The sequence below is a fragment of the Drosophila subpulchrella genome, chromosome X (assembly GCF_014743375.2).
Source record: "Drosophila subpulchrella strain 33 F10 #4 breed RU33 chromosome X, RU_Dsub_v1.1 Primary Assembly, whole genome shotgun sequence".
Lineage (NCBI taxonomy): Eukaryota > Metazoa > Arthropoda > Insecta > Diptera > Drosophilidae > Drosophila > Drosophila subpulchrella.
The window spans coordinates 24,759,813-24,778,429 of record NC_050613.1 but is presented as its reverse complement, the minus strand read 5'-3'; the positions used below and the strand labels follow the sequence as shown (position 1 = coordinate 24,778,429).

The 18,617-nt window shown below is 39.8% G+C and overlaps 5 protein-coding genes across 9 annotated transcripts in view; 2 read left to right on the top strand and 3 right to left on the bottom strand.

The window, feature by feature from the left end:
- LOC119558087 (moesin/ezrin/radixin homolog 1) overlaps window positions 1-4,426 on the bottom strand; it is a 29,806-nt gene extending 25,380 nt beyond the window's left edge. Inside the window, exon 1 of one of the 2 annotated variants that reach the window (XM_037871285.1) lies at window positions 4,285-4,426. The gene's annotated coding sequence lies outside the window, so the exon portion shown is untranslated. Of the gene's footprint in view, window positions 1-3,963; window positions 3,983-4,284 lie in introns of those variants that run through there. The other variant, XM_037871286.1, reaches the window with a different exon arrangement.
- Window positions 4,427-4,932: 506 nt separating this feature from the next.
- LOC119557727 (uroporphyrinogen-III synthase) lies at window positions 4,933-6,543 on the bottom strand. Its single transcript, XM_037870611.1, has one exon. It carries the CDS (start codon window positions 6,311-6,313, stop codon window positions 5,480-5,482), a length of 834 nt encoding a protein of 277 aa, XP_037726539.1. The 5' UTR covers window positions 6,314-6,543; the 3' UTR covers window positions 4,933-5,479.
- A 4,352-nt stretch (window positions 6,544-10,895) lies between these two features.
- Window positions 10,896-12,980, top strand: LOC119557161 (protein MAK16 homolog). The gene is made up of 4 exons (XM_037869761.1): window positions 10,896-11,016; window positions 11,080-11,126; window positions 11,193-12,006; window positions 12,699-12,980. The coding sequence occupies exons 1-4, from the start codon at window positions 11,002-11,004 to the stop codon at window positions 12,849-12,851; spliced, it is 1,029 nt and encodes a 342-aa protein (XP_037725689.1). The 5' UTR covers window positions 10,896-11,001; the 3' UTR covers window positions 12,852-12,980.
- A 1,479-nt stretch (window positions 12,981-14,459) lies between these two features.
- Window positions 14,460-16,470, bottom strand: LOC119557162 (protein enhancer of rudimentary). Of its 2 annotated transcripts, XM_037869762.1 has the most exons (3): window positions 16,316-16,470; window positions 15,808-15,879; window positions 14,460-15,042 (listed from the first exon to the last, which is right to left on the bottom strand). In XM_037869762.1, the coding sequence occupies exon 3, from the start codon at window positions 15,034-15,036 to the stop codon at window positions 14,722-14,724; it is 315 nt and encodes a 104-aa protein (XP_037725690.1). In that variant the 5' UTR covers window positions 15,037-15,042; window positions 15,808-15,879; window positions 16,316-16,470; the 3' UTR covers window positions 14,460-14,721. The 2 variants fall into 2 exon arrangements, with proteins under 2 accessions (XP_037725690.1, XP_037725691.1); XM_037869763.1 differs by lacking the exon at window positions 15,808-15,879.
- Window positions 16,471-18,046: 1,576 nt separating this feature from the next.
- The window catches only part of LOC119557804 (eye-specific diacylglycerol kinase), a 135,883-nt gene continuing 135,312 nt past the window's right edge, over window positions 18,047-18,617 (top strand). For all 3 annotated transcript variants that reach the window (XM_037870732.1, XM_037870731.1, XM_037870730.1), the window contains exon 1: window positions 18,047-18,091. In XM_037870732.1, the coding sequence (XP_037726660.1) occupies window positions 18,062-18,091 (30 nt within the window). In that variant the 5' untranslated portion in view covers window positions 18,047-18,061. The remainder of the gene's footprint in view (window positions 18,092-18,617) is intronic.

The following is an 18,617-nucleotide window of genomic DNA, read 5'->3' as shown; positions in this document are numbered from 1 at the left end:
ATGACTTAATATGGAAGAACTTCCGTTGTCCACTACCATATCATCCTTCGTCTGACACTTCCGACCTTATCTACAATACTTGGCGATCGCTGTACCTCGATAGCATTCTGTTCCGTTTTTGTGAATAAATAAATACAAATATAACGAACGCTTGGGACGCAACCATGACGTCAGGCGCTTTCGGTGTCTCGCGCGCATTTCGCCTTTGTGTTCGTTGCAAATTTTGTGTATTCAATGTCAAAATCCATGGCCCGAAACACGGCCAAAAGCCATTCCCAATCCCCAAAAAACGTCCCCAGGCAGACAATATTGTGGGTGCGTTTAGGGATGGAAAAGTCAGTCGACTATATCACGAAGATCTCGAATTGCAAATTCGATAATTTCATAGTTTCGTAGCTGAAACGGTTATGAATCAGTAAAACGTAATTGTTGGAATCGGTTAAAAAACGATCCCGAATCGGTTCTAAGCCGTTAAAATATTTGAGTTGAATTAAAAAACAATATATTACACATTATCAGTACTTTCAAGTCAATATTTATTGTCCCTGTTAAACTGATGGCCAATATAAACATTTCAAACAGCTCAGTTGAAGTAATCATTTAAAGTAAATCATTAGGCAATTAAAACAGTCCGTCATTCCCCTTCTAACTGCATGATTCATTTGTTGATCTTAAAGATCCTCACGCTACCATCTTTAGATTCAAAGTTTGGGTGCTTTTTTACCTGCCAGGGCGATCAAGAAAGGAGGTTGGCAAAGGAGGAGAAGATGCTAACCAAAATGGCAACACTGGTGCTTAAAACCGGTTTTATTTTCGTATTTCACATTTTTTTTTTTATTAGTTTTATTTATTTGAATTTGTGAGGCATCGCAAAATATTCAAACGTAAAAAAAATACGTTTCCAGTCAAATACAAATGTGCTAATTGAGCTAATGGAGAAAGAGTTGACCATTTTCCAAACTATAAATCAAATAATGAATGGCCGGCCAAGCAACAAATCCGAGTGCCAGAAAGAGAGGAGTGTAAATAAAAAAAGGCGGACAGCATCCGCTGCCAACGGCAGTGTGTGGGTGCGAGCGAGACAGTCGTTAGCCTAGTTATGCCAGATGCGATAAATGGGTATCAGGGGTATATAGAATAACCCCTATGTGTCAAAAATAAATATGATCGAGGAGCTCCTTAACATTTTTCTTGTATTATTTTATTTCTTTATATGAGGCTGACTTAAAGCTTAAAACTATGAGCTAACTTATGAATAAAGCGCTACCATCTAAGGACTTTGGCCTTACCTTTTGATCTGAATTTTAAAAGCACTTTACATTGGTTTAAAATTCGCTTTGAAACGGGTAAAAGTTCATTAAAAAACAAGAAAGAACGCTATGGTCGAGTACCTCGACTATCAGATACCCGTTACTCACCTAAAGGGACCAAAGGGAAATGGAGATATGCAAGCAGCAAAGCGAGATTTAAATGCGCCACCTACCGGCGGAAGACAGATTTAAGCATTGTGGGCGTTAGGGTAGGCGTGGCAAATTTTTTTTTGGATCAATCGATAGGCATTGACGAGACCAATACATTTCAGTTAAAATTTTTAATCTAGCATAAAAATTGTGGGCGCCACAGGCTTGGGCGGTTTGTGGGCGTTAGAGTGGGCGTGGCATATTCGCATAACAAACTTGCGCTGCGTACAAGGCTACGGAATCTAAATCTGAAATCCCAATACTCTATCTTTGATAGTTTCCGAGATATCCGCGTTCATACTTACGATTTTTTGACGTTTGTGGGCGGTTTGTGGGCGTTAAAGTGGGCGTGGCAAACTTTTTTTTAAATCAATCGATAGGTATTGATGAGAACAATTCATTTCAGTTTAAATTTTTACTCTAGCATCAAAACTGTAGGAGCCACAGTTTTGGGCGGTTTGTGGGCGTTAGAGTGGGCGTGGCACTCTACTGAAAAAAACTTGCGCTGCGTAAGAAGCTCAGGAATCTGCTCGCCAAATCTCAATAGCCTAGCTCTCATAGTTTCCAAGATCTCAGCGTTCATCCGGACAGACGGACAGACGGACAGACGGACAGACGGACAGACGGACAGACGGACAGACGGACAGACGGACATGGCTAGATCGACTCGGCTAGTGATCCTGATCAAGAATATATATACTTTATGGGGTCGGAAACGCTTCCTTCTGCCTGTTACATACTTTCCGACGAATCTAGTATACCCTTTTACTCTACGAGTAACGGGTATAATTATTATAGATATAAATATAGAATATATAGAGGAAAATAAAGTGAAACTGAAACTGTTAGAGCATAGTTTACAGGGTATTCGTTAGTCCTATCAAGTTTGGCATGCAAATTTCTATGCCTGTTCGTTGGACTCGATCGATCCCCAGCAACTTGTTTCGGCTTATTGAACAGCATTCATTTGAGAAATGAAGAAGCTGACAACTTCGTCGCTTTCTCAGTGCCACACAAAGCCGTTACAAATTGGCCGGGGAATGTGAGAAAAGAGGAAGATGCCGATAAAGAGGGGAACTCGAAAAAAATAAATGATCATTTGGGAACAGTTTTGAAAAGATCACACTTTTCATTTAACATATTTTCGTATTTGGTTTTAAAATTGAACCTATTTTTCAAGTTTGTAGTGTATTATTATGTGCAGCCTGAAGATCTTGCAGAATCTGCAACCTTTTTCTCTGTGCAGATCGTCTGACTCACAGTGGGACCCTGGCAATGCATGACATATCACAAAAGAAAGAAAGCACACAGCAACAGGCTGAAAAACCGCCTGAAAATGCTCCGGTTCAATAATAATAAATAATAATATACGAGGGAAGTGGAAGAGCGGGAAATTCTAACAGCTCTTCGAACCCGTATTAAAAACGGGCCACCAAACAGCTTCGATAGTGATGAGGTTGGGATCCTAAGTAAGCCATGATATCAGAGAAGTGATGGAATAATTTTTGGACAGTTTTCCTAACAAAGCTACTATTCTAACACTTTATGATGGAATGCTTCGGTTAATGTTTAATGAAAATGTATTATAATGAACCAAACTAGTTTCGAAAAATATGTACAATTTCCGGTTTTAAAAGTAAAGAGTTCAAGTCAAACTACTTTCAAGCGATAGGATTTCAGTATACAAAAATTTAGTTTAAAATGTAGCTTGTTCCTAAAATGCGTACGGGATTTAATATCCTAAGATGACAGGCGTTGATTGTAAACTTTTCATTTTAATAAATTCTGAATTTATCTATATTTTTAAGTACTATCTTTAAAATGCCTTCAAAATAACATAAAATAAAAAAAATCATTAGACATGTCATTTCTAAAATAGATAACTTTTAACTTATTTTTGTCGAATATTCTGGCTAGTGTTTAGCTATTATTGCCTTTGCCATCTCCGATCGCCGGTTAATCTGGATATTCTAACTGGAAAATGCGACTTCATGCTAATGGGCTAAGTGTGCGAAAGGGACGGGGAAGCCGAGACAAAGAAGGTGAAAAACTTTGGGAAAAACGGTGGTTGGAGTGGCGGCTGCAATTTTCACACGCTTTGAACACACACACACACACACACTGATTTTTGAGCAGCTGCCCACCAAAATTAAAAAATTCACTTCAAAATTCTGGCGCTGTCTCGCTCTAACGCCGAATTACTTTTAACTGACTTTTTAAGAAGCTTTTGCCGTGCATGCGAGCGAGAGGGAAGACAGTCTCTCCTTACTTATTTGTAATGTTTGTTGACTGACTTTATTGTATTGCCATTTAATTTACAGTGTTTTTTAAGCTTTTTTAATGCCGGTTAATGACTCACACTATCTCTGCCTCCCTCTCTTTCGCACACATACCGGTATTTCCGCCTTCGCTTCACACTCTTTCTTCGTTTGTTTCACATTTCTTTCTTAATATTTAGAGTAGAAAAAGTAATATAAAAGACCGTTAAATACGCAAAACTTACACACACACACATGCAGCGCACTTCTTGTTTTTGCTTGCCGGCAAAGGAAATTAGTTGTTTTATTTATATTTTATTTATTTTGCACACCCACGGAAAGAAATTGAGTTCTCGTCGTTAGGCTAAACGAAACACGAATAAAAAAAATATGCGGACAATAAAAGCCGTTTTTTTTCTCCAACGCTCAACTTTTGCCGGTGTGTGAAAGTATGCGTGTGTGTGTGTGTGAAAGAGCCGCGTACCTGTGTCGCGTGTATGTGTGCGCTTGTTGCGCTTTTTTCTTGTGCCTTGGAATCTCGTACTTTTATTTCGCTTTCCACTTACATTTCGCTGTTTTCCAATTGCCGCGTGTTTTCTCCTGATTTTCGGCTTCTTTGTTTTCTTGTTGCTTCGCAAACGAAAGGAAAAATCAAATAAACGCAAAAAAAAGAGCCAAAACGATAAACAAAAGGTTCAAGTTAGGGATGTAAAAAGATATCAGAGTATAAATTATCGATATTTTTCGTAAAAATAAATATTTTTCCCGTGACTTTTGACAAGTATCTGAATATCGATACATTATTGTGTGGAATATTGATATATTAATTTATCGATATATGAATTTGTAGCTGGGATTTAAATACTGGCGCCAAGTTCCTGAATAGCTTACGTATATTATGGGGTTTCGGAAATTACAGGTTTCTTCCTATGATGTTGAACCAATAATAGATTAAACAATTTTTGATAATCAGTTTACCACATAGAAATCCTCTGTTATGTCTTAGAAAACATATTTAACAAAGTGCGCAGAATAGAAATACTTAAAAGCATGATGATATACATTTCATAATATATTTGAACCATCACAATAAATAAAGGCTGTTCGAAAGCCAACAAAAAATGTACTCAAAGCGAGAGAAAACAAACTAGATAATCGCTTAATTCTACTTAAGTTTTCCGCCACCTCCTATTTGACCCACAAAGACGACCAACTAAATTTAGAAAAGAAACAATTTATTCAGCTTAATCCAATGGTAAACAGAAAATAAAGACGTCGGCATTTGATGCCCGCTAATTTTGTACTCGCTCGGAGGTCAACCGAAAAAAACCAAGAGTTGTAGTCTTTTTTTTTCGTTTCATTCGGGGGACGTGGTATTACTTATCCTGTGATTTTTAATCGGGGGTTCCACTAGGATCATCTTATAAGTATTAAGATAGGGTATATGAATTATAACGATGAATTTAACGGTTTTGATTAGAATTTAGCAATGAATTTATCTTTAAGATGTAGAAATCTTGGAAGACAATCATAACTATGCCAAGAGAACTATAATTCTGGGGCCTTGAGATCTCCATTGTGGAGTTGTACACATAAAAACTAAGTTCTGAGCAGCTTAGGGTTCCACTATCTTCGACCATCAACGATGAAGCAACAAATCCAGAATGTGGGTTAACAAATGATGGGTAGTAATGATAGAGGATGTTACCCCCCTGGTGCTTTAACCAATCTGCGGGCCAACGAACCTTAGGATTAGACATCTTAATTGTTATTCTCGAGGGCGGCGAGCCGCTCGCGCTCCTGCAGCAGTCGCTCCCGGCTGTCCTGCGGATTGAGCAGCACCTTGACCAGATGCTCCACGGTGGGCCGCTCTGCAGTGCAGTAGACCTTTAGGCCCTGCGATTCGAGGGCACGCCGTGTGCTCGGCCCGATGGCCACCAGCTTCCATTTGTCCATCGATATCTGCTTGCTGCCAAAGTACTGCTGGGCGCAATTAACGCCCGAGGGCGAGAAGAAGGCCAGAAACTCCATGGACTCCCCGTAGACCTCCAGTGCTCGCTCCACATTGGCACCCAAATCGGGATGGCAACGCGTCTCGTAGACCTCGCAGGCATCCACAGAGAAGCCATTCTCGGCCAGCTTGGAGAGCAGCGTGTCGGTGGCCAGATTGCCGCACGGCAGGAGCAGCGGCAGAGCCCGGGAGCCATCGAAGGTGTCCACAATGTACTCGCCAAGGGCGCGGGCATTGCCCGTCTGCTTGCCGTGGGTGAACAGTTGGTCCAGGCTGCTTAGGGCCAGGTTGTGGGTCACCTCGCCGACGGCATAGTTATGCAACATCTTCCAACCGCCGGGCAGCTCGCCCAGGCTCAGCGCCTCGGCCACCGCCTCCACGCAGCGCGGCGAAGTGAAAATGATGCCGGCATACTTGTCCGGCGTCTGCAGCTTGGCCCGCAGCTGCTCCAGGTTCTTGAAGCCAAAGCTTAGCGTGGGCACGAACACCGGATTGAAGTCATGCCGCTCCAGCGTCTCCGCGTACAGGTCGCTGCTCTCCGACTCCGATTTGAAAATGATCACCGTCCGCTGGCGACTCGTCATCGTTGCATTCGCAGGTCGTTTCTGCTGTTTTCTGCTGCTTCCACCCGGCTGCGATCGGTTCGGGATTTTTGGCCAACACTTGGTTATTTTCAACTCGCTTACTTTTGCCTTGCCCCGCCCACCACAGGCGCCGCCTTCGCTTCGTTTCGTTTCGTTTCTGTTTCCGAAAATAAATAGAGATATCAGCTGGTATTTACTTGCTTTCGAGCAGCTGTTTCGCCAGTGCTGCCAGACCTCTCCTCTGTCAGTGCTGCCAGATGTCCGGCAGCGGAGTGAACGGTCACATGCAAGTGGTGGGAGGGTGTACTAAGTTAGCGGAGATACGCACCTGGAGATTAATCGGTTTTCGATCCGAAAAATCGTCGCACACAACTCCGATAACTGTCTAGCGCAGTTTAAAGGAAAGTCAACCGGACTTGCAGACGGTTGGCTTCTCCTTTTTATTTAATTTGAACTTTGTTGAATTTCCACAAGCCCTTTTTACTTTCCCATGAAAACTTATGTGCCATCATCTACAGGTTCCGCGGCATGTATGAGAATAATCAAAAAAGATGTTTGCCGACATTTCGAATTTTTGTGGCCTTTATAATTGGACTTATCTTATATTTTTTCACTTAAAAAAAATCAATATTTGCCCCCTTAAAATCGGCTTGACATTCTTTGTTAAGTGAAAATTGAGCGGAGGCAGATGTGGATTTTTTTCGATGAAAAAATATAATACGAACACGGCATGGGTTCCTTTGACACCGAAAAAAATTGAACCCAAAAGCCTATTTTTGCCCAAGCAGCACCCACCAGAAGAAGTGAGGTATTCCGGCGGGCTGATATTTTATCATTTTATTATTTATTATTTTATCGCTGCTGCGGATAGTGGATATTATATCCATGAACGGATGAGGCTCAGGGATATGAGGCTTGAAAAGAAAGCAACCTCATGAAGGCAGAAGCAAATCCACCCTCCGAAGATGACGAAAATTTATATATAGTATGATCATTTCATTTTGTTTACTGACGCGATGGGGCGAAGAGTGAAACTTGTCCGCTATCCGCAGATGAAGATTTATAAATTCTATGATTATTTCTTGATCCGAAATATCTTAGTTTTTTTGCAACTAGGCCACACAAAAAGAGAAGTGTGGATACTCCGGGGTGACCTTCAGGGACACGAAGCCAATGGCTTTTCAAGAGGCTGGATAATAGAAACCAGTGCGTGCCCACCTTAACCTAAGGTTGTTTGGAAGCAGTGAAGACTGAATGCCAAAAATATATTAAATTCGATTCGGAAACAGTAAGATGGCAAAAGGACCAAACAAACGCATATAATTTTGTTTTTATTTATTACTTGAACATAATAAATCATTGTTAGTAAATTAACAGACTAATAATGAGAAAGACAGGATGAGATGAGACGTCGTGTTTCTGTCAGATTCAGGGATTCTGCGATGAGAACTTCGTAATATTAAATCCCAACATTAAATCCCAATTGGCCTTGAAACACTCCTTTGGCCTTGATCATGTCTTAAGGCCTGATTCCAAGAGAGGCTGAAAAGTACTGCCATAGAAACCACCTAAATAAATTGAGCATTTCAATGTGATAACAAAAAAGTATAAATTACATTAGGAAAAACGTAATATCTGATGGTAGCTACAACACAATAGCAGCAGCAGCAGTATGAGGTTTCTCATTTAATATTACGCACTTATTTTCTAATGGAACACCAAAGTGCTATCCGACCAAATAAAGATGTTAACAACGTTAGTCACTTTTCATAAGGTCAAGTCAAGTACCCAGACATAAAACCAGTTAATATAATTGGCGCTAATATATTTATAAGGTAAAAATGAAATTAGATGAAATTATAGGGATGCCAAACAATAACAAGAAGGTTTTAATTGCCGCGCCATATTAAAAATAAAATACAAAACCCGCGCTTCAATGACTAATAAGCCAAAAAGTTTATATCCCGGCCAAATATAAATAAAATCCTGTGGAAGTCGTGAAGTCCGGATAACTGCTACGCTGCTGCTTGGGGTACACAAATACTGAAGATTGCGTCCATTCTACCTGCACTACCGTCAAGCACTTCCACTCTCACACTGCTCCTCAAATGCAGTTAATATACGCGCTTTGGCCTTGGACCTTGGAATTATAATTAACAAAATCTCATTCTAGAAAGAGAAGATACGTGGAAAATAATTGTTCTGTGCTTAGAAAATAAAATATAATTTGTTATATGCAGTAGGGTATTTATGAATTATTCACGGGGCGACCACAGAGATAGTCCTTCTTTATGGACAGACCCAATGGCCCAAAACGATGCTACGTTGTGGTCAAAATGCTTCCAAACATCGAAGTTCTATTGACCGTTGAAAGATGCTACCAACATTAGAAACAAGCCAACAGGAACAGCATCAGCCCGCGGTCAGCACTTTTCAGAGGGCCAAAAACCGGAACATAAAACATATGACAATAAAATAATTTTGCAGATATGTACGTAATATCCGATGGCAGACACACCATAAAAAACCGTTTTCTTAAAAGTTGATCATTGAAGGAAAAGGCATGAACGATCAATATAAATACATATATGGTCAGTGAGGCTTGTGGTCAAAATGCTTCCAAACATCGCAGTGCTATCAGAGCCAGATATAATTTATATTTCAATTAGGTTATATTTTTATTATGAAATATTCACATTCAGTTAAATTGTTGGCCAAAAGTGACGCCACGAAAATTTCCACAAATTACTGCAGTACAAATGCATGTCCTTCTCCAGGAAATCCAGGAAGGGGAAAAAAAGAAAATAGCACGTATATGACCGGTATATAACGCACTAACTAACGCATTTTCTGTAGAAGATTTTTCGTCTTATTTAATTTTTGAATATAATAAATTATTGTTAGTAAATTAAAAGACTGATAATGTAGAAGACCCGTTGAAATAAGAACGCCGTTTTAAAAATGAATTCAAAAGGAATTTCTACTTTCAATACGAACACGTTCTGGGTTGATAACGACTAGTTGACTTCTTACAGAACCTTTAGATACCGAAAAACCTGACGCTAAGAGTCGAAGAGTGAAGCTTGACCGCTATCCGAAGATTTATAAATTCTATGATTATTTCTTGATCCAAAATATCTTCATTTTTTAAGCAACTAGGCCATACAAAAAGAGAAGGGCGGGTACTTAGGGGACACCTTCAAGGCCACGAAGCCATTGGCTTTTCAAAAGGCTGGATAATAGAAACCTGTGCGCGGTTGTTGGGGAGCAGTGAAGAATGCCAAAAATATATTCAGTTCGAATCAGAAACAGTAAGTTGGCAAAAGGACCAAACAAACGCATATAATTTTATTTTTATTTATTAAAAATCGCACTTAAAATCGGTTTTAGGTCCTATTTACACTCCTTTGGCCTTGATCATGTCCTAAGGCACGACTCCAAGAACTACTTAAAGGAAAACCACCTAATAAATTGAGCATTTCAATGAGATAACAAAAAAGTATAAATTACGTTTGCAAAAAGAGAACTGCGGGTACTTTGGGGACACCTTCAAGGCCACGAAGCCAATGGCTTTTCAAAAGGCTGGAAACTTGTGCGTGCCACCTTAACTGCGTTATCAAACACCTAAGGTTGTTGGGAAGCAGTGAAGACTGAATGCCAAAAATATATTCAATTCGAATCGAAAGCAATATGTTGGCAAAAGGACAAAACAAACGCATATAATTTTGTTTTTATTTATTACTTGAATATAATAAATCGTTGTTAGTAAATTAACAGACTGATAATGAGAAAGACAGGATGAGATGAGAGGTCTCGACCTCCCCAGACTGAGTCAAATGAAGACTGAATCTAACCCGAGCTGTTCTATCAGTGAGACGGCGATGACGGGCTAAAAAATACCACAGTAACGCCAAGACTTTACTTTTGCCCGCCCTTATTTCGGTATTTAAAATTAGTTTAGAATAATCTCAAACAAAATATGGTATTTAAAAATCGTTAGATGAGTATTAAAATACTGCAATATACCGGCTAGTATCGATGGCCGATAGCATCGACTAAGTCGGTATCGATGTTTCATATCGATGTATGTAGTATTTATATTTATTTATATTTTATAAAAAATATCGTACCGATGATATATCATGTATTTTTAAACTCCAAATGGATAGAATATTAATCACCCGAAAAACATTGGTGTAACCACTGTTTTTGATATTATTTTAGTTGAATTATTTTTCGATACAATTTTCATAAAGAAAAAAACTAAACATAATGAAATTTAATACTCAAATTTTAAACTGTTGAACACGTTTGTGACTTAAGGCCTTAAATTACTAACAATGGAACTTTGGTTCTGAAATAAATAGTTTAATACATTTCTAACACGCGAACCTAAATGACAGACAAGCATGTGGCGCAGGGGCGAAACGAAATTAAAATCAAATTAGTGTGGGCGGTTTTCTTACATAAATTTAAAATATCATCTATATATTTTAATAAAATAGCGATATTCGATGTTCCAGTGGAAAATATCGATATATTGATATATTTTCCACATCCCTATTTGGTATTTCGATATTATGTGGATTTCATCGATATCAGGTGGTGCACTTTAAAAAGTTGCACGTGTTCGAAGTTAAATTGGTTTTTGTTTAACTCGGCGAGTGATTTAGAGATTTGGGGCCGCCATGCAGCACGACGATGTGAGTATTCAGCCAGGGGAACCAAGGAAGTCCAGTAATCCAATCGCATTATCCATTTTTCAGGTGGTTTGGAGCATCATCAACAAGTCCTTCTGCTCGCACAAAGTCAAGTGAGTTTTATTTGGATTGCTAAATGCTTGAATTGCACTAATACATCGTATTCAAAACACCCGCAGGACCGACACGCGCACCTTCTGCCGGCATGAGTACAACCTGACGGGTCTCTGCACCCGCAGAACGTGTCCACTGGCCAACTCACAGTATGCCACCGTGCGCGAGGAGAAGGGCATCATCTACTTGTTCATCAAGACGGCGGAGCGGTCCCACATGCCCAGCAAGCTGTGGGAGCGGATCAAGCTGTCCCGGAACTTCGAGAAGGCCATCGAACAGATCAACGAGAACCTGGTCTTCTGGCCCAAGTACATGATTGCCAAGAACAAGCAGCGTTTCCTTAAGATCACCCAATATCTGATGCGAATGCGCAAGCTGAAGTTGCGCCGCCAGAAGCTCATCGTACCGCTCTCCACAAAGATCGAGCGGCGGGAGACGCGACGCGAGGAGAAGGCCTTGGTGGCGGCCAAGATCGACAACCACATTGAGAAGGCCCTCATGGATCGCCTCAAGAATGGAACCTACCGCGACATCTACAACTTCTCACAGACCGCCTTCAACAAGGCTCTGGAGGCGGAACGGGTGGACGAGGAGGACGAGGACCTGGACGACGAGGATGAGGAGGAGGAGCAGGAGCGCGAGATGGAGGTGGATGCCGACGCCGACGATTCCCGCGAGGCTGTCGAGCTGCAGAGGTCCCTGCTCGACGAGGAGTTCGTCGAGGCCGACACGGATGATGAGGAGGAGGACGAAGACGACGACGATGATGATGATGATGAGGACTACGACAGCGATTCTGGCAAGCGGGAGGAGGTCGAAGTGGGCAGCGACTTCGCAGAGTCCGGCGAGGACGATGATCCGGATGCTGATGACATTGAGGTAGTGTTTCTGCTCATTCTTACAGATTTTTGGCAATTCTTTGGAGTCCTAGAACGTGATAGGTGTAGTATTGAAGGTTTTATTTGAGAAACAAAAGGATTTTCGGTGAAGTGTGGGGGGTTTAAAGAAAGCCGCCAGTTTATACAATTTTTTTATACAGATAGAAAAGATTAGAATGTTATTTAGGTGCTGTTTAAGGTGTGATTAAAACGAAATCTTGATCTCTTTAGATTTCTTCGGCAATAATTTCGCATTATTGAATATATCTCATCAATTCCCAAACCTCGAGTTCATTATTTCCCTCAATATGTTAGATATAGGGTTTTATTAACCGAAGCTGTTGCTCAATATGGTTCTCTTCTCATAACTATTTATTACTAGAAATATGAACATTTCATAAATCCTTAAATGGAACTCAAAATGCGAGAGCTTGGACATACACTTTTCCAAAATCCTGCCTACAATAGCCACCGAAAATTACCATAATTAGAAATAGCAAACGAGTTCTGACCGCTTAGAGCTTAGAATACTGAGTTGCTGTGAGAGCTTTCGAGCGTTCGCTGCTTTTCATTCAGTTGCGCGGTCTTCATGCAGTGCGCGTAAGGTATTTAGCTCCAGAAAATTGCCAAAAACAAATCGTAGATCCAATTAATTTAAAAACCGTGCTAACGAAGACGTTAAACCGCAAACAGGACATCAAAGTGCCAGCCAAGAAATCCACCAGCAAATCGAAGAAGGACAAGAAATCGCCGGCGCCCAGTCGTCGCAGCCGCTCGAAACCCAAACTGGAGCTGGAGTACGAGTATGAAGTGGAGAAGGAGGCGCAGGGCCAGTTGCGCCATTAGCCAGGTCCACACAATATTCCCCAAGCACCCCCCACTTAGCTGTTAGCGCTTATTGTTTAGCCAACTACGTTTGTAATGCCGCTTAGGAATAGTATTTTATAAAACCCAAGATGAAAAAGCACCAATGCATATTGTCTGTGTTTCTGTTCCCCCAAAATGGAACCATGCATCCCATCCCCATCCCATCCCACGGTGCATCTGTCTCGCTCGCTTTGCCTTCTGACCAAAATCGTGCTGGCTGACATTGAAAGTGCGTGCGTTGGGGGTTAAGACACACGGGGGTTAAGCGGCGCGGCAGCAATGCAATATAAAAACCAGTTTGGGAAATATTCTATAAAAACTATAAACAATTTCAGCCAGAGCAATACTTTTTTACATACCCTGTATGGAGTTGCAGGGCAAATTAGCTTTGTAGATCATTTAAATTAGGTAAATTTAAAGGTTCGCCTTAAAACATTACAATGCCTAGGCTGACTATTTTTTTTTTAATAAACAACTCATTGTATTTAGGCGAAAAATAGGAAATGTTTTAATTTTAAACGGATTTCTTATATCAAATAAATGAGAAGATCTAATTGGTTCCTTGAGTTTTTCAATTCTTATCAATATACCAAGTTTTATATGAATCAATAAAATCTGAATCTTAATTCTCATATGTACACCCAATTTCATATTAATAGGACTTAAAGGACCTTAAATCTAAATTGGTTATTTTTTGGTTAAACCCATATCTCTTTTTTTAACAATCGAAATAATAACTCTTTAAACAGCATCTATAAGGTCGATACCCCACCGATCGTTCGTTCTACGGACGGTTACTATGTATTTAAAACAAAATGCTGTGGCGGAGCTAATTAAATATCGCACGCCAAGTTCATTGCAGCGCAGCCAACCGATTCTGATTCCGCCGCCCAACCCAAGATCGTATGGGTTTTGATTGGGAGCCGCCCCTTGTCATCCCAAGGTCATTCCGCATCTGCGGCCAAAGGTTCTGTTTTGTTTAAACTGGCCATAAAAGCGCGGCAGAACCTACAGGTGTGAATAATCGGGATTTACTACCCGGCCACTGGGTAAAAATCTTGAAAACCTTTCAGCTTTGAGTGGCGGTTTTCATTTGTAGTAAGGCATTATTTACTCCAACAGATGGAGAGCTTAATGAGTAGAAACATAGGTAGTTAAATGGGCGAACTGATTGGCAGTTTTTTAAGTTATTATGCAACTTTACGGATTGCTAATTATTGCTTTTGAAGTTTGAAATGAAGAGCTTTTTGGCGCCAAAACTAAAATACATACTATTTAGAAAGATATTACAAGGGTTTGTGTTCACATTATCTTAAATTTCTGGCTTTAAAAGAGATTGCAGTGCTTGCCCATTTGGATCTTTCAATACAAATAAATATATATTTAAAATCCGGACGAGACACGTCTCGTTGATTTATTATTCGACACACTTTAGACTAAAACTAGCATAGGAAACATAAAAAAAAACGCTTGCCATAGAGTATTATACAACAGATTGCTAGCTATAAAGAACACCTTAGTCTGTGGCTGCCGTACAATAAAAGAGTGAACATGGTCCAGGGCACATTCAAAACACACAGTTGTCAGTTGTTGGGTGTATATACATTATATTAGCACGTGTAAAGTAAGTTTTCCATTTCTAAGTTAAACAGTTTCTCGTTCTCTTTGTGTTTGCATTGTCTTCTGCTGTCCGTAGTCGGTGTAATGTGGTTGTAGTCAGCAGCAGCAGCAGCAGCAGCAGCGTTCCCCCCTGCGAGTGGCATGGTGGTCCTGTGTTGTCGTCCTCCTCAGTTAATGCCTCTCCTTAGTTTATGATCTGGTTATTTGGTATTCTGTGGTTAAGCCTTCCTCAGGCATTGGGACTGAAGGCCGCCTGGCGCAGCAGCACATAGATCTTCTCCTTGATCCAGTCCTTGTTGTAGGGGGCATAGGTGTTGGTGCTCTTCTGGTACACCATGCAGCTGATGTCCATTAGGGTGTCGATAAAGTCGAACAGCTGGCTGATGTCGTAGGTGATGGTCGGTGTGTTCGGGTTGCGTCGCTTCAGGTGCTCCTCGTAGATCTTGCACACGCCCTCCATGCACTCGTTGACGCTCTCGTAGTCGCAGTAGGTGCGGGTCTCCGGACGGGCGCCCGGCTGAACCAGTAGGATGGTGTGCGACATGGTGATCTGCAGGGGAAGATAGCACATTAGTGATAAGGCTTGGGATATACTTGGGATATACTGTACTATTTACAATACAATGGGCTTAAGTGAAAGAATGGGAAATGCAGCAGGTTTAAAGGCTAGCCCGCATTCTTTATACATTTGCTATAGGATTGCTAAGATATATTTATTTACTTCTTAAGATAATTTGGTCATAATTATTTAATTTCTCAATCGAAACTTCAAGTAAAATGGTTTAATTTTTACAAATACGTCTAGTTAAGTTCTAATATCTACAAAAATAATTATAGGTTTCTAAAAAGGTTGAGTTTAATTTGTTTTTTAGGAGTTTAAAAGAATTTGGATACATTTACTCTATAAGGAATCTGATATCAGATGGTATTTTAATTGGTTTTATAATATTAAATTGATTTGATTTCCCTTATAGGTATTCTTATCAATCCTAATAGCTACATACTAAAATTTAACATTCGTCATCATTTTTCTTATCAGCATGGTACCAAAATTCTTAAAGTTCGTGTGTTTCAGAAAAAGTTCTTATAGATCGAACTTTTTAAAATATGAAAATGAAACTTTATTGAAATTTAATGGTGGATTGACTATAAATAGTTGGAAATATGATCGTTTATACTTTTTTAATGGGTAGTTCATTGGAAACCTTCTGACTTTATGATAAATAAGGGAAAACGAAGCCTTTCCTAAACAAGTTCAATGTTTACACTGAAAACCTGCTTTGCCATGATATAGCAACGAAATGCAGTCCCATACTTAGGTTGCAGTGTTTATTCTGAGGTCCTATGAATTCCGAGACTTTCGAAGTGTCTTTATTTTTCGCCGATTCTGCAAAAAACGAAAAACTTCGTTAGGAGTCATAGAAAAACAGAATGCAAAATGAAAGAGAGAGAGAAACTGTTTCCTTCAACGCATCTCACTCACACCCATACACACCCATGTGCGGGCCAATTGCTCTTTTATTTTCCAATTTGCTACCGTTAAATGGGAAATTACGCCCACTAAACGCGAAAGTGCAGTAATTTAATCTAGGAAAACCATTGATTGCCCGGAAAATACACGTATTTCCACATTTATTGGCTTGATTTTGCCGCTTTAGTGAAACACAAACATTCACACACACACACACACACACACACACAGGGACAGCAGCCGCCGCGTGTGTGTAACTAACTGTATGCGCCCAATTGTTTTTCTGCTTTTATCCCCGATTTAACCCGGTTTTTACGTAAAGCCCATTGCCTTCGGCTGGTGCTGCACTCACCCGATCGGAATTGAGAATAATGGCTGTGGAATTATGCTGATTCGAGACGGCGACTCGGTAAATTCAACGCTTGGGTTTTTTATTTTTTGCCAGCTTCAGTGTTGGAAAGCGCAGGCGGCGGCAGTGCTGTGAAGCGAGTGTGCGGCTAGAGAAGGTCGCGTGACCGCGTGACTAATTAATCGAGAGATAGCGATTAATTTTATATTCATTTAGTATACTTAATAATTGTTGTTTACTTACCTAAATCACCTAAGATAGCAAATCACACACGATTTTCATGCAAGCACTTCAGTTCTGAAAGTGTTTCAAAATGTTGCCTTGTCGTTTGAATTTTATAAAAACGACAACAGATGTCGCTTATGATATTATGATAGTAGTTTAATTTAATTTAAATTATTTTTTGGCTGATTGACTAGATTTATTTTTTAAAGTCAAGTAGGTTGCCATGACAACATTATTTACATTTATTTACTACTGTTTACTTAGTCGATGCAAGAATCATGTATCAGGTTACTTTATAACGGCAGAAATGGCTATACACTTTTATATTGATTTATTTATTTTATTTTAACAAATTAAGGCTAGTATATAATACTAAAATTAATATTTAAAAAAAGAATGGGCTCTGGAAGCTAAAGTCCTTCGGCCCCCACTTATATATTAATCGTGTACGAATGTGGCTGTTATTTCAAGGAAACCAATTCTTTTTGTTATGTGGAACATGTTAATGGGCCGTTTTCTCGTCCACGCGGTAAGTTATATATATATATATATATATATGTACCCAAGAAACTCAATTTGCCAAACACTAGTTTATGGAAGCCTAATTACCAAATATGTATATTTAAGCAAAAAACACCATCTAAATTAAAAACAAATTAAAATAACCTTAGCTTAACGTTTTATCGCTGTACTCGACGACCGGCAAGCTTCAGTAATATTTATGAACATAAAATTGGTAAAAACTAAATCTCGTGATTGTGAAATCACCAGCACCTATCGCCCACCGCTAGCGCGGACAGTCTGGCCACTCTGCTGCTCGACCAGGGCTGCCACATCGCTGCAATCGGCGATCCAACTGGCCGCCAGCTGTTTGATCCCAATTGGACCAATTGGAAGAGCGCGGCGACGCGGGCAGCGCAGTCGGCGGCGGCAGAGCGATCGGCAAAGAAATCAACAACAAAAAAGCAAATCTCGTCTGAAATTTATTTACGTGCTTTTTGTTTTAGTGAAAAGTGAAGGCGCAGCCGCAGCAGCCCGAATTTTTTCGCGATCCCATGGATTTGTTGTTATTTTCAATTGTGCAAGTGCGGTTCGGGTTCCCCCCCCCCCCCCCCCCCATTTTTTTTTCGGTGTTTGTGTGCGTCGTGCCAATTGAAAGAAAATTAAGAGAAAATCAAACAAATTAAATAAATGGGGAAATAAATAAGTAAACAAATGAAATGGTGAATAGTGTAATGGCAGAGAAAAGAGATGAATTAAACAGAGTAAAACAGAATAAATGAGGGTTAAATTCAGTGAAATAACAAAGAAAATACCACGGGAAAAGCAGTAAAAGTAGCCCAAAAAAAGCAGTCAAAATTCAACCAACGCGACGCACGCGTGTCCAATTTGCCTCTTCTTCTTCTACGCGTTCTACACACACACATAGAGACATTGTCCATGTGTGGGTGGCTGTATCTGTGTTTGTTGTGCATTTTATTTGATTTGTTGCTCATCTGTTATCTTTGAAATCTCGAAATCTCAATGTTCTCAGCGGCCAATGGCAAAATCAAGGTATAAAACGTGCATCTTTAAGTTTTCCCCTCCCAAAAGGGGTATACTCTTTGTTTAAAAGGGTTTTGTGGGCTAAGGATCCTAAATATTCACTAAAGATTCTTTAAGTTCAGAGGCAAATGGCTTAAATGCTTTAAAACTCCCTTAACTTTGCTGATTTATTATAATTCTATTTAATTTTATTGCTTATTTGTTGGGCTTTTTTTATTTTTAACATTTAAAATGGGTATACCCATTGCTAAAAACGGTTTGTGGGTTTGGGATCCTAAATATTCACTAAAGATTCTTTAAATTAAAAGGTACATAAATGGTTTAAATGCCTTAAGGCCCCCCTAACTTTTCTGTTTTATTATAATCCTATTTAATTTTATTGCTCATTTGATTACCTTTTATTTACTTTTAACATTTAAAACCACAAAGTAAATAGATTTCTGCTGCGGGCTACGTTTTCTGCATATGAATTGAGTATTTCATTTAAAATTGAAAAATTATTCAGGCTCTGTTTGTCATAACCAGTTTTAGGGAA